This window comes from Podarcis cretensis (genome assembly GCF_951804945.1).
Source record: "Podarcis cretensis genome assembly, chromosome: 7".
Lineage (NCBI taxonomy): Eukaryota > Metazoa > Chordata > Lepidosauria > Squamata > Lacertidae > Podarcis > Podarcis cretensis.
This window is the reverse complement of record NC_137176.1, coordinates 5,872,759-5,900,642: the sequence shown is the minus strand read 5'-3', so window position 1 is coordinate 5,900,642 and position 27,884 is coordinate 5,872,759. Positions and strand designations below refer to the sequence as shown.

Sequence of the window (27,884 nt, the reverse complement as noted above, 5' to 3'; positions counted from 1 at the left end):
AAAATCAAGCCTGCCCTCTTCCTGACCCAAGCCCTCTACACACACAGAGAGAAACTAATGGCACCTGAATATTGTTTAATGGTGTCGCTCAGGTGCCTTTCACGGTCTTCTTTTTGGTGCCTGCTGAAGACCTTCCTATTGAGAAGCAAGACTACCCAGATGTTTAAGAAAACCTGCAGGAGGGTTTGCTTGTTTTTTCCTATAGGGAAAAAAATCAGTCTCAGTCGACTCTATTCTGGCTTCAAAACTTGCCGCGTGTGTTTTGCAGTCCTGGCTTTGTAATCGTAAGGAAGCGACGCCTTTCTTTTCTTCCTCCTGCTTGTTTGGTAGAGCGCTCTCGTTTTCCCCTTCAATCCCAAAGGAGAGGGAGCGGGGCGAGGGGCCGAGGGGGCAGGCAGGCAGGGAAGGAAGGCAGGAAGGGAGAACTTCTGCCGGGCTGAGAGGGACGGATCCGGCCTCCGGGGGCCGCCAAAGCCCAAGAGGGAGACGCCGCCGGCGGGACACCTGCGCTCCGCCGGGGAGCGAGGCGGAGGCCGGGGCCGCTTCTGCCCGCCTTTCCCCGGCCAGCGCGGGACGAGGCGGAGGACGAGGCTCCGAAACGCCCCGCCAGGTCCTTCCCTCCCTCCCGGCCCCTCAGGAGACACTCACGAATTTGCGGGACTTCCCGCCGCCTCCTCCCCCGGGGTCTCCTCCAGGCACGGCCGTCGCGGGGGCCTCGTCGGCGGGGACCTTGCTCTTCTTCCTCTCGCGGCCGGTCCCGCGCGAGGCTCCCCCGCCGCCGCCGCCGCCGCCGCCCTCCATGGCCGGGCGCGGAGTCCGCCCCTCGCCCTCGCCGCGGCGACCAGGACCGGGGCAGCTGGGCTCTCCTCTCCCGGCGCAGCCACTCAGTCAGTCAAGGAGCGAGCGAGGCGGGCAGGCGGCGGCGGCGGCTCCTGACAGCAACGGCGCTCGACGCCCACCCGACGGGACCTCTCAGCGGCCGGGCAGCCGCGCCTGCCGAGCTCCGCCTCAGCCGGGCCCCGCCCTCCGCCTCCCACTGGCTGCTCCGCGCGCCGGCCCGCCTCCCAGGAAACAGGCACGTGAGACGCAGCCACGCCCCCTCGGCTCCCTCGCCCGCAGCAGCGGGAGAAAGCAGGAGAGCGCAGAGATAGGAAGATGGGGTAGAGGGGGGCGTGTGAGCTCGGAGAAACAACTTCCAAGATCCTTTCGGCGCGCTCTCTCTCTCTCTCTATCTATCTATCTATCTATCTCTCTCTCTCTCCTCGCCTGCCAGTCGTTCTCTATGGAGAAAGACGCAGACAAATAGCTCTCTCTCTCTCTCTCAAGGCAGTATCAGGCACGTGGCCTCTTTGAACCACTTTCTTTGGGGGTGTTCACCTGTCTCAGAACATACAGCCAGGCACTTCCCTCCCCTTTGCAGGCACAACGGAATGTCTGTCTTCCAAGACAGAGCAAGGTCAAGGAACAAAGACTACACTTTGCGTGTATGCAGACCCTCTGGAATCTGTTAAATTCCAGATAAGGTGCTCCTGCTGGTGTTAGGATGACCTGACTTTAAGGATTCTGTGCATCAGTTGGCCAAAGGTTGGTCGCCACCTCCACCACGTAAATCTGCTTAACCCTCATATTTTGAAACAATCTGAAAGATGCTGTTGGTGAATTACAGATTAACCAACCCCAACCCCCAACAAATCATGCTGAAGAATTTGAATGAGGTGGAGATATCCCTGCACCCAGCCCAACCCACAGACACTGCCTCTGTTGGCAGGGCAGTTCCACCAGCAAGAGGTTCCCCACTGTATCTGCTGTAACAAGGGGCACAAGCTACCACTGGCAGCGTTGTTAGCAGCAGCCCATAGTAACCCCCAAAAGGGAGTGTTTCAGGGTAGAGGTGGGCTAGAACCCAAATCAGCCGGGCTTCTGCCACATGATAACAAGGGGCCCAACCAGGACCTGGACACCGATATAGTGAGCTGACATTTTCCTCTGCACACCACACCTGCCCTGGCCAGCCCATGCAACAAGGTTCTACAGGTGGCAGCGGCTACTCCATGAAGCCTTGTCATGGAGTGGCTACTCCATGAAGCCATGCCCTAAGTTATCTAGATACTAATAACTTGGGGAAATGAAATATGCTACAAGTGACATCAATGACGTTTGAACATGTAGGTCCTCAACTTACCACTATATGGAAGCTCCTCACTAATTGCTTCATCTACAAGTAATGATGTTTCATAAGTCCTAAAATGAAAGGCAGACTACAGTGAAGTCTTCCCATGACACAAACCTGTGCCATTTTATATCCAAGGAAGGTGAGGCCCCAACCCATTATCAACAAAAGCTTCCAGAAGACTCACCAGCACCGGGCCACATTGCGAACTGTGTAGCCACCTCCTCCTAACACCAGGAGGGGTAGGTTGAAACTCTTTACATATTCTACACATTCCCTAGGATTCAAAGTTAGAAAATTTAGAAATGAATTCCTCTCAAACTTGCTTACATTCATCTATGTGTTGTACATAAACCATCCCCCTTCATATGGCTACAAATAGGTTTTGGAAAATTTACAAATAACTAACAACACAGGCTCTACTTACTCAGGTGTAGGCTCCTGAGCGCGTTAAAAGTGGGAGGTTTATTTCAGACTGTGGTCAAAAGCCCAGAAAAATATATGCAGCACAAAGAGTAGGTGTGAACGCTCTAAAGTCCTAAATATTGAAAAGATTGAGTAATGTATATTATGTATAAATACACACAATGTAGTGCGTAAATACACACAATAACTTATTCTGATCCAAATACTGATCCACTACTGGCTTCAAAGGTGAAGATTGAAAGCAAGTAAAGAGAGCCTAGGTAGGTATGTACTATTAACCCATCTGTACCACCCCAAGGTAATTCTTAGTATAACTGTGGGAAGCATACACAATAAAGAACATAAAGAACAAGCAAAACCTGTAAACTTTCTGCTTATCTTGTCTTTGTGAGAAAGCAGATAATTGTGCAGGTGTTCCTTATAGAACACACCTGCTTACAGAGGGGGACAACTGATCCAAATATGTTAACAAAAGTGGAACAACAATACCATCACTACTACAAAGCACAAAATCAACAAAGTTTGACTTAACACTACATTATTGCTCAGAAAATCAGAAGCGAATCCTCATGTGCCAGGATGAGAATTCTCAGAATGGGGAGGGGGAGAGACAGGGTTTCAGACTGCTAACTACCATGGACCAATAAAGATGTAACACAGAGATACATTAATGCAGGGGGTCGCCCAAGTTTTTGGAGCAGTGGGCACATTTTGAATTTGGGGGAAGTGCCTGTAAACAAAATGACTGCCGTTGGAGCAAAGCAGAATTAGAGCAAGTACACGCACTGCTGTTTCCCCCTTCCAGACCTCATGCTTATTGTGGGAAATAAGCTATGTCCTGCTTGTGGAGATCACATGGCAATTATTTCACACTATTAGGAAAAATAAACAAGGTCGCCCCCCCACCCCCACAGAACCGTCTCTCACACATACATTACACAAATGCCTCTCCCTCTCTGCCCAAGTGCATCTTTCCCTCTCTCAAAGCACACATTCATCTGTACTTCTTGCTCACATATGTATTTCAGTCTCTCACAGACCATACGCATGACTCTCCCCCTTCCAGCTCTCTCTCATACAAACACAACACTACACATGCATTTCTCATCCCTCTGCTCAAGTGCATCTCTCACAATTACACGCAGAACCCCTTCAAGGAGTGAAGCAAGTGGACACCCCCAGCTCCACATTAACTGGCAGGCAACAAGCAAGCAAAGAGGATGGACCACTAGGTGAGCAGAGAAGCAATCCCTGCCACCTCTCCCCCCTCCAAAACCAGCCCCTCAAAAGCAACCAGAATGCAAGGAGGCCAACCCTTCCAGCTTTGCTTTATTTTTAAAGCAGATTTTACTGAAGCAGAACAGGTGGGGGTGTTAAACTTTTTCTCATACTGTTTTTCCATCACATACACACCAATTAATTGCACTGTGTTTTTCTGCTGCAGGGCTAATAGTCGCTTTGTGGGAGGGCTCAACCTCTCCCTCACCCCTCCAGCACCACCAGTCCAAACAAATGTGAAGCTCCCACAGCTGCATTAAATGGTAAAAAAAGGTGGGAGATCCAATCACATCCGTTTCAGTTCCAATGTGCCCTTTTACTCAACTCATTAAAGGGACTCACCCATGTCCTCTTATGCTGAAGTTAAAGCAGGGGTAGGCAACCTAAGGCCCGGGGGGCCAGATCCGGCCCAATCACTTTCTCAGTCTGGCTCGTGGATGGTCTGGGAATCAGCATTTTTTACATGTGTAGAATGTGTCCTTTTATTTAACATGCATCTCTGGGTTATTTGTGGGGCATAGGAATTCATTCTTTATTTTTTCTTTCAAAATATAGTCCGGTCCACCATATGGTCAGAGGGATGGTGGACCTGGCCTTGTTAAATCAAAGACTGGAGTTCTGGGGAATTCAAAAGCTTTCCACAATTTTGCATCATTTTGCTTGGGTCTAATAAAGGTTTTGCCCAGCTGGGTTATGAAATGCTTTCTTATGGTCGCTGAAGGCAAATACTTCCCGCACCTCCTTTGACAGCTGGTCAGCCCTTGCTAGGTCAAAATGCAAAGCAGCTCAGATGTATTGCAACCTGTGGAAACTTCACCAAAGTGCCATCAGATAACTCTGGCTGAAGCTCTTGCAAGCAGACCCTGCAAAATGTAAGATTTGCGCTATGATTAGAAAGCTCCTCCCTTGCCAGCGACCTAAATGAAAGAGGAGCATTTGTACAAATAACATCTGTCCACGAGGTGGTGCTAAACTGCCACAAGTGTCAAGGCTGGGCATGAATCATTTTCTCATATAAAAAGGAGGACAATGCCATTTTGGCTATTACTGCCAGCCCACACAGTACAGCCTGGGGTGTGGGTGAGTGGGTGTAAGGGCAGTTACTTAGGAAACAATGAATCTGACAACTGGTCTCTAGTTTGCCAGATGTGGCCCAAAATTATTTAGAAACCTCTTCAAAACCATAGTGTGCCTTTTAAAAAGTAGCACAACGGCAGAAAAGAAGCTTTGGGAGCTGCAGTTGGGATCAAAAGAGCAGGCAGAGAACACTGGAACTGGCAGGGCCAGTGAGGTCGGAGGTGGCCAATGCAAATATTTAGCACAAAGCATCTTCTTTTGGTTCAGGAGTCCCTGTTGTCACAGTTGTTTCTCTGCTGGAAGAAGGGTTGTGTGGCCTCCGTTCTCTCCTTACCGCCCTCCTTTATGAAGAACAGCCAGCACTGCAGTTCACACCAATTTTATCGCAGTTCAGACCTGCTGTCACAGTTTCTAGTGTGGGTTCATACCACAATAAGTACTCAGCAGTAAACCCAATTGCATTTCCTGGGGATTGCTCCTTCGTAAGTATAGCTTGACTTGATTAGCCTTTAATGTGCTTCGCAGGACTGTTCACAAAGGACCCCCCAAAATTCCAGACCTATGCAAAACTATTGTCTCTCCCCCCCCCCCCGCTTATTATCTTCTCTGTCTTCTTTCCAGGATGTGGAATAAGGTAGAGGAATATTAAGTGGACCAGCAGCCTTTTCTCAGTGCCCCCCCCCCCTCTAACAAGGGGACTTGCCAGAAGTCAAACCAAGGTGGCAGCAGCCAGAACAGGGTCCGGGGTCAACAGCTCTTAGGGCCTGGCTGTGTAGGTATCACTTGCCACTCACAGCACAGATTTGTCATTCAGAAATATCTACCAGGCCAAGGGTGGTATATAGATTTGATAAATAAAATAAATAAATGAAATGTCTTGGACATAGCAATATTTTGGGGTTGGGATTGGCTGAGCAGCACGTAAAACTGGTCAGCCACAGATTGACAGGAACGACTCCAGGAGCCCCTCTAAGCTTAAACAGAAGTACAAGGGGTGGGCAGGAAATATAGTTTAAAGATTTTTGGTGAATTTGGGGGGGATCTTTGTTTGTTTGTTTTTGCTTGTAACTTCCCCTTTGTAAGGCAAATGCCCTGCTTTGCTCCAATGAGCCCAGCCTTGATTCCCTTCCTCTCACCTGTCTGCTCCAACTCTTCCCCATCCTGAAAGAAGCACAGAGAAGAACCGTTTTTTCAGGACATCCCCCTGCTTTGGAGTGAGGCAGCTGCGTATGATACTATGTTAGAATATTATATATTAATTTATACCCCGCCGCCGCCCCCCAACAGACAAGGGCTCAATAAGAACCGCTAAAAACCTAGGGGTGGGGAAACAATCATTAGAACAACTAAACATCAACAATTAAAAACCGTATAATGGTCATGGAAGTTGCTTTGGGAGCCTTTTTGGCTGGAGAGCGGGGTACTGATGCTCTAAAATAAAGAATATAAACAATATATATATATGTTGTTGTTGTTTAGTTGTTTAGTCGTGTCCGACTCTTCGTGACCCCATGGACCAGAGAACGCCAGGCACTCCTGTCCTCCACTGCCCCCCGCAGCTTGGTCAGACTCATGCTGGTAACCTCGAAAACACTATCCAACCATCTCGTCCTCTGTCGCCCCCTTCTCCTTGTGCCCTCCATCTTTCCCAACATCAGGGTCTTCTCCAGGGAGTCTTCTCTTCTCATGAGGTGGCCAAAGTATTGGAGCCTCAGCTTCACAATCTGTCCTTCCAGTGAGCACTCAGGGCTGATTTCCTTCAGAATGGAGAGGTCTGATCTTCCTGCAGTCCATGGGACTCTCAAGAGTCTCCTCCAGCACCATAATTCAAAAGCATCAATTCTTCGGCGATCAGCCTTCTTTATGGTCCAGCTCTCACTTCCTCTCACTTCCATACATCACTACATCACTATATATATATATAAGATCTATTAAAAGCCTGCAATAAGAAGAGCGCGGCCCCTGCCATTGACAGCAGCCCGTTCCCAAAGCGCAGCGCAGCGCTCCGGCCCGCCACCTCCTCCTTCCAGTCGCCGAAGCCCCGATAAAACGCCCCGTGGGAAGCGGCGGGGAGGCGGGCAGGGGCGGGCGGCGCTCTGCGGAGCCGGGCGGAGCCAGGCCAGCCGGGCGGCGCGGCAGTTCCGGACTCGCCTCCCCGCCGCCGCCGCCGCCGCCGCGCTCTGGACCCGCTTGCCCAGGTCGCGAGGGCAGCCGAAGGGGCGCCCGGGAGCCCGTCGCCATGCAGCCGCCGCCGCGCAAAGTAAGTCCCTGCGGGCCGGGCCCTCCTTGGCACCCGGGCACAGTCCGGGTCGCGGGGTCCCCGAGACGCGCTCTCCGCCCCCTAGTCTGAAAGGGCGGGCCAACTTGAAGGGGGCGGCTTCCTTGGCAGCGCCGCGTCAGGCTCTAAACTAGGGGGGCCCCAAACTTTGGGGATCCTGTGGGCACAGTTGGAAATCTAATAAGCTCTTGCGGGCGCCACAAACGACCCATTTCACAGAAGGAGAAAACCGTGGGGATGTGCAGAAGCTCCTCCCAGACAACGCGGGAGGGGGGGCGCATCTACGCACACCTCAGAACAAATGAAACACAGAGGAAGGCGAAGGGGCAAACCCCCCAAACAAGAAAGCAAACATTAGTTAGATATAAAAATTGGGCAGGGGCTTGGCTGGTGATGGAGGGGGGTCTTGGTGGAAGGTGCCACAGTGCCTGTAGGAGCCCTATGGAGCCCCCCCCCCCCCAATCACTTGGACTCTTATGTATCATAATTTCTAGCCTTTGTATTTAAAGTGCTTAGCATCCACTACCTTGTCATCCTTGCAACAACCCTTTTGCAGAGACTGAGAGGAGGAGTGACTTGCCCAAAGCTACTTGCTGAGTTCATGACAAGCAAGTTTTGAGCCAGGGGCTTCTAGACGCTATTGCTACACCTGCTCCATGTGGGTTGAGCTCCTGGAGCTTCTGCCCACTGCTGGTCCCTGAGGGCAGCTGTTACTGGGGTCCTGCTGGTCCTCGTCCCACTGCCTCTGGGTTCGTAGCCTTAAGGTTCCATTCCTGTGCAAAATAGGGGCTTCCTTTTCCTTCTGCTCCAGGTGTGTATGCTTGTCGGCTCCTTGCCCTGGTGGCGCTGTGGGTTAAAGCCTCAGCGCCTAGGGCTTGCCGATCGAAAGGTCGGCGGTTCGAATCCCTGCGGCGGGGTGCGCTCCCGCTGCTCGGTCCCAGCGCCTGCCAACCTAGCAGTTCGAAAGCACCTCCGGGTGCAAGTAGATAAATAGGGACCGCTTACCAGCGGGAAGGTAAACGGCGTTTCCGTGTGCGGCTCTGGCTCGCCAGAGCAGTGATGTCACGCTGGCCACGTGACCCGGAAGTGTCTCCGGACAGCGCTGGCCCCTGGCCTCTTAAGTGAGATGGGCGCACAACCCCAGAGTCTGTCAAGACTGGCCCGTACGGGCAGGGGTACCTTTACCTTTACCTTTTCCTTCTGCTCCAGGTGTGTATGCTTGTCGGCTCCTTGCCCTGTAGGAGGGCCTATTGCCATTATAAGGTGCAAACTCTTTCTCTTCTGCAGGTTAAGTTGACCCAGGAAGTGAAAGTGCGCCTCATAGAGCAACTGTCGAGCCTTCAGAACAAGCAACAACGGGAGCTGGAACTCCTAGAGGACATCAGGTAACAAACTGAAATTGGGAACTGGGCAAGCTCCTGAACAGGTTCCGCCACAGGCCTAAAGGCTACCCTTTCCCTCCCCTGTTAAACAGCCTAAGACAGCCTTCCTCCTTACAGACATTGAATCAGAAAGCAAGGGATGGAGATTGACCTCTTGCTAGTGGGTGACCCATGAACTTCTGAGAGCCTACTGCTCCTTATCCGAGAGGCTTAGCCTGTAAAGAGCATCAGCCTTAAGCTAGAAGTGTGGTTCACCTGCTTACATAAATCCAGCAGTCATTTGTGTTGATTCTGTACCTGAAGTTAGCATGTTATGTTTCAGGGACTCTTCCAGTGGATCAGTGGTTCATATTTAAAATGTGGGGATTACTGGAAAAAGCAGAGTGGTGCTGAGTAGCATGTGCTCAAACCTGAGCCATTACTGAGCAAGGCTGAGGCGTCTCAGGGCCAACAAAAACAACAGCTGCTCAGTAGTCCCGTCCCCCCTTTTGCTGGAGGCCATGCAAGTTAAAATAATGTGAGCCGCTGGGTTATTAGGAAAACTGCTCAGTTGAGGTCTTCTCTGGAATTTTCTGTCAGGAAGTATGACACACTAATTGTTGTTTCGTAATTATTACTACTTTGAACTTGTTTTTTAAAAGCATCATGCAATTTCTGAGGTTACAGTCGCAAGGGAGAGTTGGGTGCATGTTAGCTGGGCTTCCACTGAGTCCCAGAGCTCTTCACCCAGCAGATCTTGAGAGTGAGATTGTTCCCTTGCCCTTAGATTCTGATTGTGCAAGAAGATTGGGCTGTGTGGTTATTCAGGGCCTTTGTCTTCTCCTTGCTTGCAGGTCCTACAGCAAGCAGCGATCTGCCATTGAGAGGGAGTACGGGCAGGTGAGACAATGCAAGGCTTCTGAGCTGCTTGCTTGAAATATGTTGCATGCTCCCATTTAAATTGGTTGTAGCCAGTGACATATCATGGCGGGGTGGTGGATATAGCCAAAAAGTGTCTGGCCTTAGCAGCGGCCATTTCCCCAGGGTTTAGAGCTCTAACTAACAAGTCGTGGCAAGAGATGGATACAGACTCGGCTTGTGCCATCCATTGTAAGCCAGCACTCTTCCCTAGCTGAAGGAAGTGACCTAGTGAGCAGGAAAGGATCATTTGAGCTCTTCCTTGGACCTGATAGACCTAAAGAGCCAGCTGCAGCTGTTTCTTATGACTTTTTCTACTTGGAAGTGGGCAGATGAAGAGTCAGCTGTAGTTGGAACTTGTACAGCAAAGGGTTTTGCAATCACTAGAAAAAGTTGAAATAAGAAGTGGTACTTATCTGACCGTAGATCTGATTCCCACCTGGGCCATGTTTTGGAGAAGCCACCTGGGTTATGCCCAGGCTATGCTATCAAACCAACATGCCCTGAAGACCTAACTTCCTCAGCAGTGGTGCTGCAACAAGCTACTAGGCTTTATGTCCTCACATTACTGAGTGTTGCTGACAGAATCCTACCCTTTAGCCCTCCTGCCTAATCTCTGATTCTCTCTTGATTGCATCTGGCCACTGCACACATAGATGGCTTCGTTTGGCTGTCCCTACTGAGGCTTGGGCCATTATCTCTTGAAGTCCCAACCTGGGATTGCACGTGAGTAGGAAAGTGATCCCTTGGTGTATCATATCACTCGTCTGCATTTGATCTCCTGCCATCTTTTTGGACAGCATCCTTTTCATTCCTCCCCATTTGATTCTTGCGAGCCATTCACTGGTGTTGATAAGTGCTGTTCCCATCCTCCTGGGGGGTTACATAACTGTAACGGGACTGGCCTTGGAAGGGTCCTCTGAGGCACTTTGCCTGTCTAGAACTGGACATGGAAGATGAGTTTGGGGACAAACATGCCTTTTAGGTCTGATTCTTGTATTCAGCAGGATCATGTGTTAAGAGTTTTCTGGACTGCTGAATATTACTCCATCTAAAGCCATAACTCATATGTTGCATTTGAACACTTTTTTAAAAACAAGAGACGCCAATATGCACTTTCAAAAGCAACTCCAAAAGTCATTGGAGTAGAGAAATGTCAGGCAAGGAAATTGTTAATGACCTGTTCCTCTTCTCTCTCTTCTTTTCTCTCTTCTCTTCTCTTCCTTTCTCTCCCTGCCCCCCCCCCCCCGGCAATTTTTCTGGTTTAAAATAAACTAATTATAAGTCATATTTGTGTGCATGAAGTAATTCTATGCCTCTAGAAACTAGCCTGCCTCAGGAAAGGCTGGTTTTCTGTCTGCTTAAATAGGGGAGCATTTGAACATGCACTGCCATCCCCCTGCTGCATGAACTTGTACATTTTAGGAAAGGCTTTGCCACGTGATTCTTCTGGTCCTTTTCAAGTTCATGCCCATTAGCATCTACTCTCCTGTTGTGCTACCTGCGACATGTATTCACATAGACAGTTTGGAACTTGCATTTTCTGTATGGGAGACCCCATACAGACAAAGGGGCTGGGAGCTGTGTGTGCCAATCCATTGCGAGGAAGTTTGCTTTTCAACAGCTTTTCCAAATTTGTGGACATTATTTTAAAGCCAAATGTGAATATATATATTATTTATATATATATATATATATATATATATATATATATATATATATATTTCATTTATATACATTTCAACAATGATTCAGCTACAATTTTAACATTTCCAGCTTCGACTCCCTTCCCTCTCTTTCTGCGGTTCTTTACATTTATTTTCATCCTTGCCTGTCTTAATTTATTCTTTTATTCATCTATTCTCATATATATCTCATATATATTTTTGAACTGCAGGTTTTTACAATAATCCCGCCAGTGTCTTGATCTGTTTGCAGATTATTTGTAAATACTCAATAAACCATTTCCATCCCTTTCTTAAAAGTTTGTTATTTTGATTTCTTATTCTTCCGGTAAGTTTCGTCATTTCTGTATAATCCATTAGTTTCTGTATCCATTCTTCTCTCGTTGGGACCTCTTCTTCCTTCCATTTTTGGGCAAATAGCATTCTTGCAGCTTAGGTAGTTCTGATCCCATAATTCCCAAGAGAAAAGCTTCTGGTTTTTTACGAATGTTATCTTAAACATCTTTTTCAATTCATTATATATCATTTCCCAGTAAGCTTTAACCTTATTGCAAGACCACCACATATAGAAAAAGGTACCTTCTTTATCTTTACATTTCCAACATTTATTTGATTTTGATTTATACATTTTTGCCAATCTACTAGGTGTTAGATACCATCTATATAACATTTTCATATAATTTCCCCTTAAACCATAACATACTGTAAATTTTATATTCATATTCCACAATTGTTCCCATGTTTCCATTTCTACGTTGTGACCAATATCTTTTGCCCAGTGTATCATTGAAGATTTCACTTGTTCGTCCTTTGTCTCCCATTCCAATAACATTTTAGACATCACTTTAACATTACAGTTTAACAGGTCTCTCTCTAGTTGTGATAGTTGTTCCCCAAACCCTCGCTTCATATCCTTTTTAAATACTTCATTCAAATGATGATATTGTAACCATGTTGTTAACACCCCAATAAATCCTTAAACTCTTTTAATTAAAATTCTCCACCCTCCTCTCTTAGCAAATTACTAAAAGTCACCCAACTTTCCACAAGGCTTGCGGAGAGCTTCCTGAAGCCTGGAGAGCGAGAGGGGTCGGTGCGCACTGACCCCTCTCGCTCTCCAGGCTTCAGCGAAAGCCTGCATTCACCCCACAGGATGCACACACATTTCCCCTTCATTTTTGGAGGGGGAAAAGGTGCGTCCTATAGGGCGAAAAATACGGTAAAACAACAAAGCCATCATGCATGGGGGAAATTGGTTGCATGAACTGACTCTGAGTTACTGTCAGGAAACCGCAGTATTCTGAACCTTGGACCAGTGATAACTTTGCCTTATGCTGTTTTGAGTTTCTAAGCACACCTGCGTTCAGGTTTTATTTTAAGAATTGGATGTGCTCAGTCAACACACTGAATTCCTGCAGTCCTACACCATGGATAAGGAAGGTGCAAGCACATTCCAGGATGTGCTTGACCCTGAGCATCTTCCCAGAGATGAGAGCACCTGCTGTTCAGCAAACCAGTAATATCGGAAGCTGCCGTGTCAACATAATCCAGGCTCTTGGGTCTTTAGCAGATGCTTGTTGCTTTTATAGTCTTCCCCCTTAAGTGGTGAAGATATTTCCCTATAGCAAATACATATAAAAGAAGTGAAGGAGAAGAGTTAGGACAAAATCTTTAACATTTATGAAAAATGGATATTGCCCCTTTTAGGTGATACTTAACTGATGGGAGGAAAAGAGGCGTCTGATAATTAAGTAGCGCCCGTGTTCCCATGACCAAAAGTGCAATATTTTCTTGTCAGTTAAAGCAAATAAGAAGGGGGTGGGGAGTGGAGGACAAGTCTTTGTGCATTAACTGGGCAAAGTGGCAAGTGATCAGTTCACAAGAATTGTTGTTTTGGCTGTACTGTTTCTATTATTCTTTGCAAATAAGAGGACTTGCATCCCAGGAAAAGGCGTTTCCAGAGAGCCAAATTTTGTCCTGTATTGGTCCATTAAAACAGGGGTGGATAGAAGGGAGGTCAAGATCTACTGGAGGAACTCTGGGTGGTTTGCAGTAGATTGCCAATGACTTATGAGTTCCAACTGTTACAGCAAATTTCCCCCCAAATTGGGATGCTTTGGGGTATAGGGGAAACTAGGAATGGGTTTTTGTGTGAAAGGACTGTGAGCTCAGTTTTGGTACTATGTATAAATTCCTGAACTGAGATGTACTCAGGGGTCCCAAATTCCTAGTGTATGGGTGTCCCAGTTTCTAAGGCATTATTTTGCACTTGACCCCAGCTGTTAGATGTTGGTGGGGTCTCACACACCCTGCATTCAAACCATGGAAAAACAGAATAAACAGGGCTCTGAATGGCGAGCAATTAATAACGTCCGTTTTTATGCAGTCCTACTTTTCTCTTAGACACAGGTGGAGCTGTGGGTTAAACCACAGAACTTAGGGCTTGCCAATCGGAAGGTCGGCAGTTTGAATCCCCACGATGGGGTGAGCTCCCGTTGCTCAGTCCCTGCTCCTGCCAACCTAGCAGTTCGAAAGCACGTCAAAGTGCAAGTAGATAAATAGGTACCGCTCCGGCAGGAAGGTAAATGGCATTTCCGTGCGCTGCTCTGGTTCGGTTAGTCATGCTGGCCATATGACCCGGAAGCTGTACTCAGCCAGTAAAGTGAGATGAGTGCCGCAACCCCAGTGTCATCCGCGACTGGACCTAACGGCCAGGGGTCCCTTTACCTTTACTTTTCTCTTACAAAGTTCACTGCAAATTAGCATGGTTCCTAAGTGGCCTCCCATGCAGGCAGTGGCCAGGCCTGCTTAGCTTCAGCCGTGCTTCCCAGGCCGCCTATAATAAAGAAGTTAGTTGCTGCTAATAGCTAATGGAGCCGGAGAATCTCCACACACAACCCCCCCCCCCCCGGCCTCCTCTTCTTCTTCTTGGGACTGCTGTGGAGAGGAAGAGGCAGCCGCTGGAGGCCAGTCTTACATCTGCAGCTCAGCAGAGGGGCCACAACAAACACCCTGGGTGATTCATCTGCTAAGTTTTCTGCATGCAGGATGGGGAGCGATACCCAAAAAGAGCCAGTGGCCATATTTGCAGGAGCTTTCAGGGACAGGGAGGGCTGGCTTGTGTTGTTGCTTCGTTTTTAACTACTCTTCATAGCCATCTTGCAGACTTAACATGGGTGGAAAGGTGGGTCACAAAATGTTTCAAAATAAATACACCGTATATATTTACAGGCATTGCAAAGGCTGGCAAGTCAGTACCAGAAGAGAGATGGGCAGCGTGGCTGGAACGTCGCCAGTGACTCCAGGTGGGGAATTGGGCTTTGTGGCGAAAGGAGCTGAGCTGCCTTGCTTATTGGGGAAGGGACTCACCTGGTTTAGCAGCTGGAAAGGATAGCGTTTGAGGAGAAGGGGGACATCTTAGTCTTGTACTCATCTCCCAATCTTGGTTTTCAGCTGAATCCACCTCTGATTACTGCTGTTCTCAAGGGTAGGCCAAATAGCAATACCACCGTGTTTAATTACATGTGTGTTTGGTCATGTACATGGGTAGGCAAACTAGGGCCTGGATCTGGCCCAATCGCCTTCTAAATCCGGCCCACAGACAGTCTGGGAATCAGCATGTTTTTACATGAGTAGAATGTGTGCTTTTATTTAAAATGCATCTCTGGGTTGTTTGTGGAGCTTGGGAATTCGTTCATTTCTGCCCCCCCCCCCCAAGGTCTGAGGGACAGTGGACCGGCCCCCTGCTTAAAAATTTTGCTGACCCCTGGTCATGTATATGCCTAGGGAAATGTGACTATTGTTGCTTTAAGTGCCCAGCTCTTTGAATTCAAAGAGCCTTTTCTCTCTTTCCTTTCAGCTCCTTAACCTATAATGTTGAAAACCTCTTAGCAGAAAGTGTGGTGGTTTTTGATATTGCATTGTGGCTTTATGCCTTTCTTTAATCAAGACATCTGTCAATGCAGTATCCGTGCTTGCCCTTGAGTTTTAGTGCAGGAAGCAAAAGTGCCACCAGGGTTACTTTCTTCCTCATTATTACTTGGGAGGAAGGAGGCTCTGTTAGCTGGAAAGCAAAGAAAGCAGGTGGGAGGAAGTAAAGAAGCAGCGTTAAGCCATCCTTCCAGGGAAACGAGGATGTGGGCGCAACAACTGGACTCGGGAAATGGGTGGAAGGATGTGAGGAGCAAGGTGGGAGAAGCTGGCAACTGGAGCACACAGGCCTGGCAGAAAAACGAGGCAACTGAACCTTGACATAGTGGGTGCTGTTGCCTTGTGTTGTTGGTCTAATGCAGCCATTCCATAGAGCTTCCTCAAATTTAACCTCAAGGCAAGTTCTAAGAATCTTGGAGGATGTTTTGTGGAGAGAGAAGCTGATGCAATGAAGCACAAGCTCTGAGCCTGGATGGGGCTTTATACTCAAAGAGCTCAGGAAGTGGTTTTAGCACTTCAGGAGGCTGCTGATAGATACCACTGTGCACATAGTTTAATGGGGACTGAGTGCATAGCTGTCAAGCATCCCTTATTTGGTGGGAAAGTCCCTTATCCCAGTGCCGTGTCCCGTCGCTGTCCCTTATTGATGATGTCCCTTAAATTTCCCGGGTTTCAAAGGAAGCAGCTCCTCTCCCTCCTTCCCTGCCAGCCAGGGAGGAGGGAGGCTCCAACTGTGTTGCTTGGCTGCGTTGCTCACCCAATAAGGAGTCTAAGAACGACTGGAGGGTGGAGCTTGCATGCCTTGTGCCAATCAAATCGGCCACGTTGCCTGGGGACTCGCCTTTGCTCAGCGCTTCCCAGCAGAGAGGTGACGTGGTTTTCCTTGCTGCATCCCCTTTGCCGGGTTGCTGCACTGTGGGAACCACCACTTGAGGCTTTGTTTGGCTGCTGGCTGGGCTTTCTGCCTTTGGCTCGGAGGGGCTCAGAAGTTGAACATTACTGTGCTCCTTGGAAAATCCCTTATTTTGGCTGCTGATCCCTTATTTTCAAGGCTGCTGGTCCCTTATTTTCAAATCTGTAAGTTGACAGCTATGACTGAGTGCAAATCAGCAATTGTTTAGAAAGATGCAGCTGGCCGGTCTGTACTGCATGTACCATGCTGCTTAGTGCAGTGGCTGTCAGGGAATGAAAAACCCTGGTGCTCCTGGAGGACAGAGTCCTCAGACCTCATGAAATCAGAAGCAGGGGCTGGTGAAAGCTGGTAACGCCTTGACCTCCTCTAATATTTCTGCAGGAGTGTCTTTGGAGTCTGGAAAGGTGTGATTGATGGCACCGTCTCTTCTGGTCAGTCCAGGCTGGCTGCCTCCGATAATTATCGCAGTGTGAGCGCAGAGGCAGCTAAAACCGCTCGTATGTCAAAAGAACACTTGTTCAAAAAGGTACTCTTTGGGTGGGCTAGGAGGATCCTAGTAACAAGCCTTTGGGGACAGAGAAGCCATGCTTGGCTCTGGATGGGGAGGGGTCCTTGAGACTCCGCTAAGGGGTTGAGCAGCAGCTGGCAGAGGGCAGGATGTTGAATGTCGGACCACTTCCCCACCTGCTCTCCTAGGGCATGGACCAGCTACTGAATATCCAGACTGAACTGCTGGAGACGGTGAAGGAAGTCAGCAAAACCAAGAAGCATTACACACAGATTGAGCGATCCAGTGAGGTAGCCAGAGAGAAGGCTGCCGATGTGGAAGCCAGGTGAGCCCCCGGTTCCCTACCCCCCAAGCAGGGGAATCCCAAAATGTGAGTGCCAGGGGGTCCCAGTGGGCTGCGCCATGTTGTTCTCACAGTCTCACATGCTCTGGGACTTAAGGTAGAGCTTTCCAGAGCTGAGCATCACTTGGTGGTTCGCATCCAGGGCATCTGTGGAAACTGATGCCTGTCCTTTCCCTCCCCTCCACAGGCTCAGGAAGAGTGACCACGGCATATTTCACACAAAGGCCAGCTTGCAGAAGCTCAGCGCCAAGGTCAGAGGCCCATCCTGCCACCCCACTGGGATACTGAAGTGGGTTACAGAGGCCTGAGGGATGCTCCCGTCGCACAGTGGGCTGGCAGAGAGCTTCCTGATGTGGGGTGTGGGTTTGGTAGGTCTTTGAAATGTCGAGTGCATGGCCCTCTGTTCCTCTCATTGCAGTTCTCTGTACAGCTGGCAGAGAATTCACAGCAGCTGGTGGTGGCACGAAATGAGTACCTTTTGACTCTGGCGGCTGCAAGAGCCCACCTGGAGCACTACATCCATGTGGAGCTGCCTGCTGTTTTCAAGGTAAGAGCTCTCATCTTACACTGCACACCTTCTCCTCTGAGGACAACTTTGCGGACCTGTGCAGCTTCTTGTATAGCACCGCTTGCGTGCAAAGCAGCTGTGGCAGGCCATAACTTTGAACAGGAAAACTCTATGGGAAGGGACAGTGGTACACAGCTTCTTCTCCACCGACACACACTCCCCTAGTTTCCAATTTCACCTTCCTGCAGATGTGTCCCTTAAAAAAAAAGGTGGGGAGAATTGCATGTTTTTTAGCCTTCCCTAAAATGCTAGGATTGCCGCCTACTGGGGTCTTTTCTTTTGATGCACAGGATTTTAGCTTGATCCAAATTCTATTTCCCAGTTTCTTGCCAATCCCACAAATATCTTGCCTCAAATAGGCCCTGTTTTTCTCTCAAGGAGTGTAGGGAGTTGCCTCATTTTGGATGACTCCCTGCACTGCAGCAAGTTTGGGTGAAATGATCTCTCTTCTACGTGTACCTCTGTCCTGGAGGAGCCTCCCTTCCTGTTCCTCTTCTCGCTGTGTACCACCCAACCTGTTGGATCTGTGTTTTGTCAGATGCTGGATGGTGACCTTTATGAGCGGCTCAGAGACCAGCTGACCCTGATCAGCAAGACAGAGCTGGAGGTCTGCCAAGGCACACAGGAACTTTTCCAGCGTGTTCTAGGTACATCTGCACAGGTAACAAGGCACTCATAAGTGACTGTGTTTCTAGGGGTCTGTAGGGTATCCCCAAAACTGCTGTTCTCCTATTGGGAAAAAAATGCATTTGATGTTTTCAGATCTCCTCCAATAGAAATCAGAGCCCTCTGTGACTATTCTAAAGCTTTCTGAAGAAGAAGAAGAAAAGTTGAGAAATACAATCATGGATCTCCAGTGTCCCTTCTGTTTTGGCCCTTATTCTCTTGCCTAGCAAGTTTGGACTTTCTTCCCCCACCTTACATGTCACAGTTTAGTGTTGCTGTGGAACAGCCATTCCCCAAATGAACTTGTGGTAGCCCTAGGTCTTCGTTTCTGAGTTCAGCAACTAAAAATGCTTTTCTTTGGGACCAATCTGAAGAAAATGATAACCACCTTGTTAGACCTTCTCTACCTTTTTGGGGAATAATAACCTGTGATCCCTCAGAGGCCTACCAGCAGGTGGGATAGGGTTGTCTCTTAAGCTTTTCCAACCTCCTGAAGCCCACCAAGCTGCACAAGATTTCATCTGCCTCTGGTGCCCTCTTGGTGTGTGAATTGTTGGAGGAGCAAAAGACTTGTATGGTGGTGTTGTGGAGCTCAGTCAGGAAGAGTAAAATTTGGGATTGGGTGTAGGGAGCACAAGCAAAATTAAAGAAAAAAGATGGTAACAGACGGGCCACAGAGATCTATAGGACAGGGATGGTTGACGGATGGGATAAAGAGAAGCCTACAGAGAAAGAGGAGATTGCACTATGGGATGTGGAGAGAGGAGGAGCACCTGAGAGATTGTGGGAGCAGGAAAATGTAGCATAAGAAAGGTGAGTAAGGGGTAATGGGTGGAGTTACAAATACCTTGAGGACCACCGACCTGGACCTTGTGATCCTTATTTGAGGCCCTCCTTCATGTGCCTCCTGCGCTAGAGGTCCAGAGGGTGGCAACACAAGAATGAGCCTTTTCTGCAGTGGCTCCCTGTCTGTAGAATGCTCTTTCTAGGGAGGCTCGCCTGGCGCCTTCATTACATATCTTCAGGTGCCAGGCAAAAATGTTTTTCTATAGCCAGGCCTTTGGCTGAAGAACATTCTATGGCCTTTTAAATGTGTTTGTAGGAGGAGGGGTTGTTGGTTTGTTTTTGTTTTTCTGCTATGTATTTTGTCTTCTCATTATATATTTTTTTATGGTTTAAATTGTCCTGTGCTCTTTGAATGAAGGGTGGTACAGTGGTACCTCGGGTTAAGAACTTAATTCGTTCCGGAGGTCCGTTCTTAACCTGAAACTGTTCTTAACCTGAGGTACCACTTTAGCTAATGGGGCCTCCTGCTGCCGCCGCGCCGCCGGAGCACAATTTCTGTTCTCATCCTGAAGCAAAGTTCTTAACCTGAGGTAATATTTCTGGGTTAACGGAATCTGTAACCTGAAGCATTTGTAACCCACTGTATATAAATTTAATAAACAAATAAAATAATTACAGAGATATCATTTACTCATACAGAGAAAAATGAATATACACTATAAGCACAGAGATAAAAGGTGGTGACAGATAACTGGATTAAAAAAAGAAAATAATTCATCAAATATGGCAGAAATACTTTTCCGAGTCTGATGTAGTCTGGCTCTTTTAAGGATGTAAAAATCTACAAGTGGCCCTTGAGTGATTTGAGTTGGGCCCTCAGATTTAGCTGATGAAGAACATTGTAAATGTGCACTTGAAATGCATGTTCTTCATCAGAATTGTGTTTGATAAAATAAATAAATGCTGGACCACTGAGACTTTGGACAAGGCAGCATTGCCAGGAGCTCTTTGGAACACAGAAGCAGCAGAGAGCCTGTGCCAGCAGCATTTCCTCCAGCAAGGACAGGCTGGTGGTAGAGCAGTGAAGGCAGCTTTCTCTCTCACTTGCTTGGCATCTCTCAGACTTTCTTTTCTTTCTGGTTGTTCTTGCAGGTGTGCCAGGAGCAGAATCTCCTCCTCTTCCTCCAGGATAATGCTGCATTTTCAGCGATGGTCATGCAGCCCTTTCAGCCGGCAGGAGCTGACCAGGTGGTAAGAAAAAAGCAGGTCCTCCCCAGCCCTTGCCCAGGAGGAGAAGGGTGTCTTGGGACAGGGTTGCTAACAGGCCTATTTCTTCCCAGACTTCTCTTCTGCATGAAAGTGGCAGCAGCCTTGGGGAGAGCGGGTTAGAGAAGGAAGCACGTCGCTGGGCCGCTCGAGCAGCCAGAGATTACAAAATAAAAACTGTCAGTGAGCAGGTGAGCAGCCAGGCTTTATTTCCCAGGAAAAACTTCCCACGTGATAGGACTTGTCCATGAAATTAGAGAGAATAATCCCGTTTTTCTGGTTGTGCTTTTATCTTCTGCATTATTTGGGTGGATGGATATGAACTGGGAATAGCATAAAATCTTGTGAAGAGTTAGTGTCTGGGAGCAGGGTAAAATGAACCCCTGTCTTCACCCGTGAATAAAAAAAAAATCAGTTCTCTTCCTGCTTAGATCAAGAGAGCAGGGTTTTTCTGGGGCTCCAGTCCTTCAGGGCCTTGTGGTTGCTTGCACTGGCAAGTCCCTTCCCTTCCCTTCCCCTTTGGGCAGTCTGCTTAGAATTGGGGCCCTTTTTCCCTGAAAGAGGAGGAGCAGCTGTCAGAAATGGAAATGGAGGTTTCCAGGTAATTTCCCCTCCCCCTGCTCTACTGGATAAAGCTTTTGGATTTCTGGAGCTGGCAGAGGAGAATCTAGCAAACTCCTTGGAGTCCAGGGGATGTTTCCCCAAGACACAAGCCCAGCCTGTTATTCTGTTCTAATGATTTTTTTCACTCTGAAAAGAAGAACAGACTTCATCCTGTTTAATGATTTCACCTCAGCAGCCACGAAAAAAGTTGTATAGTTTCATAAAAGAAGACGTGGCCTATTGCAAATTTTGACGTTCCTGTGGCCATTCTAATTTCAAGGGCCAAAGACTGACGCAAGGTTTCCTTCAGGATTCCTGAGACAAGAAAACAGAATTTGCCCTGAGAATGATGCTAGGGTCACTGAAGTATTCACTATTGGGTTGAGCAGGTTCTACAGAGAATGGAAGCCAGGAGGCAGCAGGCCCCTGAGGCAGAGATGACCACCATGGAGAAGAGGATGGAGGAGATAAGAGAGAACCTACGGAAGGCTGAGGTGCGTCTACTGCAGGCTGCCTGTGCATTTTCCAGAGTGCTCAGCAATGCTTGTCTGTCTGAAGCTGTCGGCTTTGTGCCATCAATATCCCTTGCGGGCTCCTGGCATTTGTGTCCTGTGTGTGTGCTTTCTAGTGCTTTTGCTGACTTGACGGCAAATATTGCAGGAGTGAAAGCAGCAGGCTGCATTGCCCAGGAGAAAAAATCCAACTAAAGGTATCCAGCCCGTCACCCCATTTGACTGTATTTTATAGCCAGGGGGCTAGAATCTCCATGCTGTGTAAAGTTTAACTTGTTGAAGAGGTGAAATATAGGCAGCATCCCAGAATAAACAGGTTAATGCACCATCATATTGAGACTTTGATGTTTTATCCTTTCTGATGCAGTTAGCCAGTCACAGGTGGATCTACGTTTGGAAAATGATTTCCGCCAGCTTCTCATCTCCATTGCTCTGCCTTGCGTGTGATAAATCAGATTTCAAACAAAAGAAATTTCTGATCTTTTATCGAGGGAAAGGAGGGTATAAGATGCTGTGGAAAGGAGGGTGGGCGAATGCATGGAGAGGCTCAAAATCAATAGCAGAATTAGATTCCTAGGTTCAGAACATCAGGAGGTACCGTTGCATTAGATTCCTAAGTGTTTTGCAGGCAAACATCATGACTGGCTCCTGGCCAGCATGTACCATATTTTTCGCTCTATAAGACGCACCAGACCACAAGACACACCTAGTTTTTGGAGGAGGAAAACAAGAAAAAAAATATTCTGAATCTCAGAAGCCAGAACAGCAAGAGGGATCACTGCGCAGTGAAAGCAGCAATCCCTCTTGCTGTTCTGGCTTCTGGGATAGCTGCGCAGCCTGCATTCGCTCCATAAGATGCACACATATTTCCCCATACTTTTTAGGAGGGAAAAAGTGAGTCTTATAGAGCAAAAAATACGGTATAAAGTGTGCATTTTAGGTGTAACCAAGAGCTTGTAGCATCCTGTGGGATTCTTGCCTTTTCTTTTTCTTTTTTTGGACCGACTCCTACGGCCAAAAAGCAGAACCCCAGGCAGAGGGGTAGAGAGCAAAGCTCCACCCAGTGGCATTGGTCCTGTGTGTATACGTGTTGTGGGACTTTGCATTTAAAAAAGAGAAAGGAAAAGAAGATTGGGTGGTAACTGAGGAGGGGCAGCCTTCTACCCTGCCAGGGCATTGGCTTCTGGCTGTCATTCAGAGGGTGGCATTCTTGGTGCTGAATGGCAATCCTAATCTGCTAGCTGCTGCTTTTCTCCATTTGAAAGACCAGGCTTGTCATTTCCTTCGTTCTGCTTGTGGTTGGATGTGACAGTTGTTTGAGGAAGAAATTGCTGATTCATTCCTTGATCACAGGATGGTTCTTGCCCTCTCTTTAGATCAGCAAGGTGAAGGCAGAGGCCCGGCTAGCTCTCCTGCGTCAGGCTGGCCTGGATGTCGATACCTGGCTGGCAAGCAGCATGGGGCAGGTGCTGGACGAAATGGAGCAAGAGCGGCGGCTCAGCGAAGCCCGCAGGTCTGAGAGAGGCTCCACTCCGACGGTAAGTGTTGCCTCTCCCCAAAGATCAGCTCCCAAACCCTTGGAAAGAGCTGTGCCCCCACCCCATGCCCCTTGAAGGTTGCTGCATCATTCTGACATGTCATTCTGCTGCATGGAAACAACACATGGAAGAGGCTTCTGTGCGGTTGGCAGTACATCTGAAAAGGGCATCTTTGGGACATCTGAAAATGGCATCTTTCAGGGAAAGAGAGACTCTTCAGCCCAAGGGCTGCAAGGAGCTTTTGAACTTGTCTGCATTCTCTTGCCCAAACTGGGACCATTCCCCCTGCTTGACTGAAGTCTGTCTTGGGAAGAATCGGGGCAATAATAATAAATTTTTATTTCTACCCCGCCCATCTGGCTGGGTTTCCCCAGCTACTCTGGGCGGCTTCCAACAAAATATTAAAATACAGTGGTCTGTTAAACATTAAAAGCTTCCCTAAACAGGGCTGCCCTCAGATGTCTTCTAAAAGTCTGGTAGCTGTTCTTCTCTTTGACATCTGGTGGGATGGCGTTCCACAGGATGGGTGCCACTACCGAGAAGGCCCTCTGCCTGGTTCCCTGTAACTTGGCTTCTTGCAGTGAGGGAACCACCAGAAGTCCCTCGGCACTGGACCTCAGCGTCTGGGCAGAACAATGGAGGTGGAAACACTCCTTCAGGGCAAATATTCCCATTCTCCATTTTTTTTGTGATGTGGTGTTTCCTTGGAGTGAAACCTTCTTCCCCCCACCCCCAGTTATCTGAGATTCTGTGTCTTTGGCCTGGAGCTGCGTTTTCTTTATATTTGATTAGCCAGTCATAAATCTTCCATCAGGCAGAAGACTTCGATCTTGCTGAGTTTGATGACTATGACGACAACACAGAACTGTTTGAGGACACAAGACCAAGTCCAAGCATGGTTCGTGCTTATCCTTCATCCTGCAGAGTATTTTTCCCATACCAGGTAATACTTCTTTTCTTCTCCCAAATATGAATTGCTGCTTGCAGCATGCCCTTCACAATAATTTATCATTACAAAGCTCAAGAACCACTTCTAGGTGGCTTTTCAGGGGCTTCAGCAAGGGCACTGCCAGAATTTTGGGGTACCTTAAGCAAGAGACTCTCCAGCTGAGCTTCTTACCAGCAAGTGATGTAAACAATAACAAACAAAGGGAGTAGAGCTGGGAAAATGAGGTAGATGTTTGCTAAATGTCTTCACTCCCACACATACCTGGATTCTGACAGTGATTCCTCATGTCTTACACTGTACCTGGAAATCTCAAAGTGGCACATTTGAGACATAACAAACCACAGCTTCATGATGCCGGAAAAAGCATAATAATAATAATAATAATAATAATAATAATAATAATAATAATAATTTATTTATACCCCTCCCATCTGACTAAGTTTCCCCAGCCACTCTGGGCGGCTTCCAACAAAGATTAAAAATACATTAAAACACCCGTCATTAAAAACTTCCCTAAACAGGGCTGCCTTCAGATGTCTTTTACGGATAAGATAGCTGCTTATTTCCTTCGCATCTGAAGGGCACCACTACCGAGAAGGCCCTCTGTCTGGTTCCCTGTAACCTCACTTCTCGCAATGAAGGAACTACCAGAAGGCCCTCGGCTCTGGATCTCAATGTCCGGGCTGAATGATGGGGGTGGAGATGCTCCTTCAGGTATACAGGACCAAGGCCGTTTAGGGCTTTAAAGGTCAGCACCAGCACTTTGAATTGTGCTCAGAAATATACTGGGAGCCTGTTGCTTTCATGCATGGGGAGCAGCCTTCTGGTTTGCCATAAACCATAAGTAGAAGCTTCTAATCTCCTTTCCTCACCCATGAAAGGAAGAAAAGAACCTTATTCCGCTGAGGCTCATGGCTTCGCCTTCTCATGGTGAGAAAACATGGCTGGTCAATGATGCCTGAGTGAGTCATCAGTGCTGCAGACTTTGTTGTGACTCTACCTGTGTTCTTGCCTGCCAGGCCTGCCAATCGGACGAGCTCTCCATTGCGCAGGGTGAGGAGCTGGAGGTCATTGAAGACGGCGATGTGGAGGAATGGGTCAAGGTTCGTATAAGGAAACTGGGTCAGGTTCCTCTCTGCTATGGGACTTGGAAAAACCTTCCATGGAAAATCTGCCTCTAGGGTGCTAAGCAAGAGTGTGAATGGGTGCTGAGCAACTCTGTAAGGCATGCTGGAGATGCTTGGACACATGGAACCATTGGGCGTCCCATCTCTGGCAGCAATGCCAGTGCCAAGACAGAAGCTGAGCACTTTGGACCTAAGAGAGCAGATCCCAGATTGTAGCCTTGGGAGCAGCCTGGCTGTGTTCCCAGCCACACATGGTAGGAACGCACAAGGACAAGCTTGTTCAAATATGTTTCTTAGTGTCACTTCTCCTACCTGACTTCAGGCGCGTAACAGTGCAGGACAGGTCGGGTACGTCCCTGAGAAGTACCTCTTCTTTATGGATTCAGTAAGCAGGGAGCACCCAGCGCCAGATGGGAATGCCCAGGAAGAGTCCTCTGACGTGGCCTTGGAGAGGGAGCTGACCAACATCATGAGCATGGGCCTGATGCTGGAGCCTGGAGGTGCGTCTTGCTGGGGGGGAGGCTGGGGGGGCTGTGAGCTATTAGCAGAGGGTGCAAGTGCATGGTGGTGTCAAGATACAGGCCCGGCACGGCTTTTCTGCCCTGCCCGTCGGATCTCCTGTGATAAAATTCCCAGGGAGCCTCTGCCCAACCTGGCTAGTGGAAGAGGCGGCCTGCACTTGAAAGGGTTCAGTTTATATACACTTTTTATCCTGTCCTCCCCCCAGCAGAGTAAATGGCTGCTGATCCCACCTGCTTTGTAAGACCAGTTGTGTCCTCTGTTTGTTTGCAGCTTCCCTGGTGCGAGCCCTTTATGACTACGAAGGGCAGAGCTCTGAGGAACTCAGTTTCCCCGAGGGAGCCATCATCCGAGTGCTGCCCCGGGAGGAGGGAGCGGTAGATGATGGCTTTTGGAAAGGAGACTTCAATGGGAGAATTGGAGTCTTCCCCTCATTGGTTGTGCAAGAAATAACTGGCGCTCAAGAGGGAGCTGAGCAGGTGAGTCCCAGGGTGGCCCAGGAAGGGCAGAGCAGCTAGTCTGCCTCCTTATGGAATCAGTGTTTGGACTGTTGCAGTTGGCAGGGCCCAGGAGTCCTGGTAATAGTTACTGGGATCCACAGATATGGACACCTCAGCACGTGTCCCTCCTGCCTCCGGGGAGCATGCCAAGGCACCCCAGAAGCTTGGGGCTGAGGAGGTACCGTATTTTTCGCTCTATAAGACGCACGACGCATCTAGTTTTTGGAGGAGGAAAACAAGGGGAAAAATATTCTGAATCCCAGAAGCCAGAACAGCAAGAGGGATCTGGCTTCTGGGAAAGCCTCTTGCTGTTCTGGCTTCTGGGATAGCTGCATGCAGCCTCTCCCGAGCAGCGGGATGAAGGCTCCCCCAAGAGCCGTGCTTCCTTTAAAGAGCATGCGGAGCGTGTGTGCGACTCTTAGGAGCTTTTCGCCGAGCAGGGAGAAGGGCAGCACACATGCTCCACACGGCTCTTTAAAGGGAGCACTGAGCAGAGCCTCCCCCCTGCATTTGCTCCATAAGACGCATACACATTTACCCTTACTTTTTAGGAGGGGAAAGGTGCGTCTTATAGAGTGAAAAATACAGTAGTTGAGCAATCATGCAGTGCTTCAGAGGTGCTCAAAGGGGAAGCAATCTGTTTTATGATCTAAGGAATACTCATACCGATGCCTTGCTAATTTGGAGTCCACAACTTCTTTCTGGGCTTGACAGCCGGGTATAAAGTTATTATCACCACCCCTTCCCATTCCCCAGCTAGAGAGGGGGCGGCATCTTGTTTTTGATGTCATGCTGAGCATACATCCAGAATACAGCACGAGCCCTCGGAGCATGTGCAAGGTGCTCTTTTCTTCATTGTTCTTCCAGCTTTTTCATGGCTGAGCCCTGCTGAACCTGGTTCCCACTCCAACACAGGGTTGTGGGGACATACTCGGCCCACATTCCTTTTTTCCACTTGGTGTCTTAGAAGTTTGCTTCGCTTGCTTTGAGTCTGACGGCAGCTTGGCTTTCTTGTTTCAGGAACTGCTTTCACCATCTCCTCCAGCCTTCTCCCCTCCAGTCCTTGACCATGCATCTCCTCCAGACATTCTGCTAACAGGTGAGTTACTTGAGAAACCAGCATCTGGAGTCTTTCCCCCCCCCTACCCCACAAAAAAATGGTGGCTTCTGGAATTAGCCTAGTTGTGTTAGACAGAAGTGGTGATATGTACAGATCTCTGGTATGCTGTGAAACATGTTTGTGTTTCTGGAGAAGTGGGATTGAGAGAGAGAGAGAGAGAGAGAGAGAGAGAGAGAGAGAGAGAGAGACCAGGTTAAGGGCCAGGATGTCAGCAGTCCTTCGCTGTTCTGCCCCACACGAATGTAGTCATTAATGTTTTTATGTGTTCCCAGGTGGCTGGCAAGGAAACGTGCAAGATTTCCCTGACTTGAATGCACCACGCATTCGCCCAGTAAGTTGTTGCCCATATGCCGTAATGGGATGGCCTCTGTCTCCCTGTCCTTTATCCCCACCACTCACAAAAAAGTTCATTCACGTATGAGCATCCTAGAATGCAAGTAGGTTATGATCTAATATTTGATGCAATTTGAATAATTATTATGAGCATATTTATCTCTCAGGTAGAGAAAAAAGGCAGAATATTCCATTTTGGCCAAAAAGAGAGTGCTCAGTCCTTCTAGAATGATCTTACACACGAGTGGGGCTTTGTAGTCAGCCTTGCCTGTTAGGTTTGTATTCTACTAGAACCTTAATAAGAATTTATATTTGAGAAAATGAATGTTTGAACCCACATTACAGGAGGTAACCAGAGTTTGTCAGTCTTCTGTTGGGAGGGAAGAAAAGTAGAGTGGGAAGAAAAAACTTGAGATGATGATAATTTTTGTATCCCACCCATCTGATTGAGTTGCTCCAACCACTGTGGGCAGCTTCCAACTGAATATACAAAAACACAACACAACATCA

The 27,884-nt window shown here is 48.3% G+C and overlaps 2 protein-coding genes across 7 annotated transcripts in view; one reads left to right on the top strand and one right to left on the bottom strand.

The window, feature by feature from the left end:
* LOC307220043 (protein diaphanous homolog 1-like) overlaps window positions 1-1,023 on the bottom strand; it is a 509,109-nt gene extending 508,086 nt beyond the window's left edge. Inside the window, exon 1 of the mRNA XM_079983706.1 lies at window positions 649-1,023. The gene's annotated coding sequence lies outside the window, so the exon portion shown is untranslated. The remainder of the gene's footprint in view (window positions 1-648) is intronic.
* Window positions 1,024-7,091: 6,068 nt separating this feature from the next.
* Window positions 7,092-27,884, top strand: part of FCHSD1 (FCH and double SH3 domains 1) — a 22,590-nt gene continuing 1,797 nt past the window's right edge. The window contains exons 1-19 of one of the 6 annotated variants that reach the window (XM_079983560.1): window positions 7,092-7,211; window positions 8,517-8,614; window positions 9,445-9,490; window positions 14,425-14,498; window positions 16,418-16,562; window positions 16,733-16,869; window positions 17,075-17,138; window positions 17,306-17,434; window positions 17,994-18,116; window positions 20,060-20,155; window positions 20,248-20,364; window positions 21,166-21,270; window positions 22,665-22,826; window positions 23,641-23,769; window positions 24,795-24,878; window positions 25,225-25,402; window positions 25,695-25,900; window positions 26,942-27,020; window positions 27,314-27,372. In XM_079983560.1, coding sequence (XP_079839686.1) covers window positions 7,191-7,211; window positions 8,517-8,614; window positions 9,445-9,490; window positions 14,425-14,498; window positions 16,418-16,562; window positions 16,733-16,869; window positions 17,075-17,138; window positions 17,306-17,434; window positions 17,994-18,116; window positions 20,060-20,155; window positions 20,248-20,364; window positions 21,166-21,270; window positions 22,665-22,826; window positions 23,641-23,769; window positions 24,795-24,878; window positions 25,225-25,402; window positions 25,695-25,900; window positions 26,942-27,020; window positions 27,314-27,372 — 2,052 coding nt within the window. In that variant the 5' untranslated portion in view covers window positions 7,092-7,190. Of the gene's footprint in view, window positions 7,212-8,438; window positions 8,615-9,444; window positions 9,491-10,164; window positions 10,235-14,424; window positions 14,499-16,417; window positions 16,563-16,732; window positions 16,870-17,074; window positions 17,139-17,305; window positions 17,435-17,993; window positions 18,117-20,059; window positions 20,159-20,247; window positions 20,365-21,165; window positions 21,271-22,664; window positions 22,827-23,640; window positions 23,770-24,794; window positions 24,879-25,224; window positions 25,403-25,694; window positions 25,901-26,941; window positions 27,021-27,313; window positions 27,373-27,884 lie in introns of those variants that run through there. The other 5 variants (XM_079983559.1, XM_079983561.1, XM_079983558.1 and 2 more) reach the window with 5 other exon arrangements.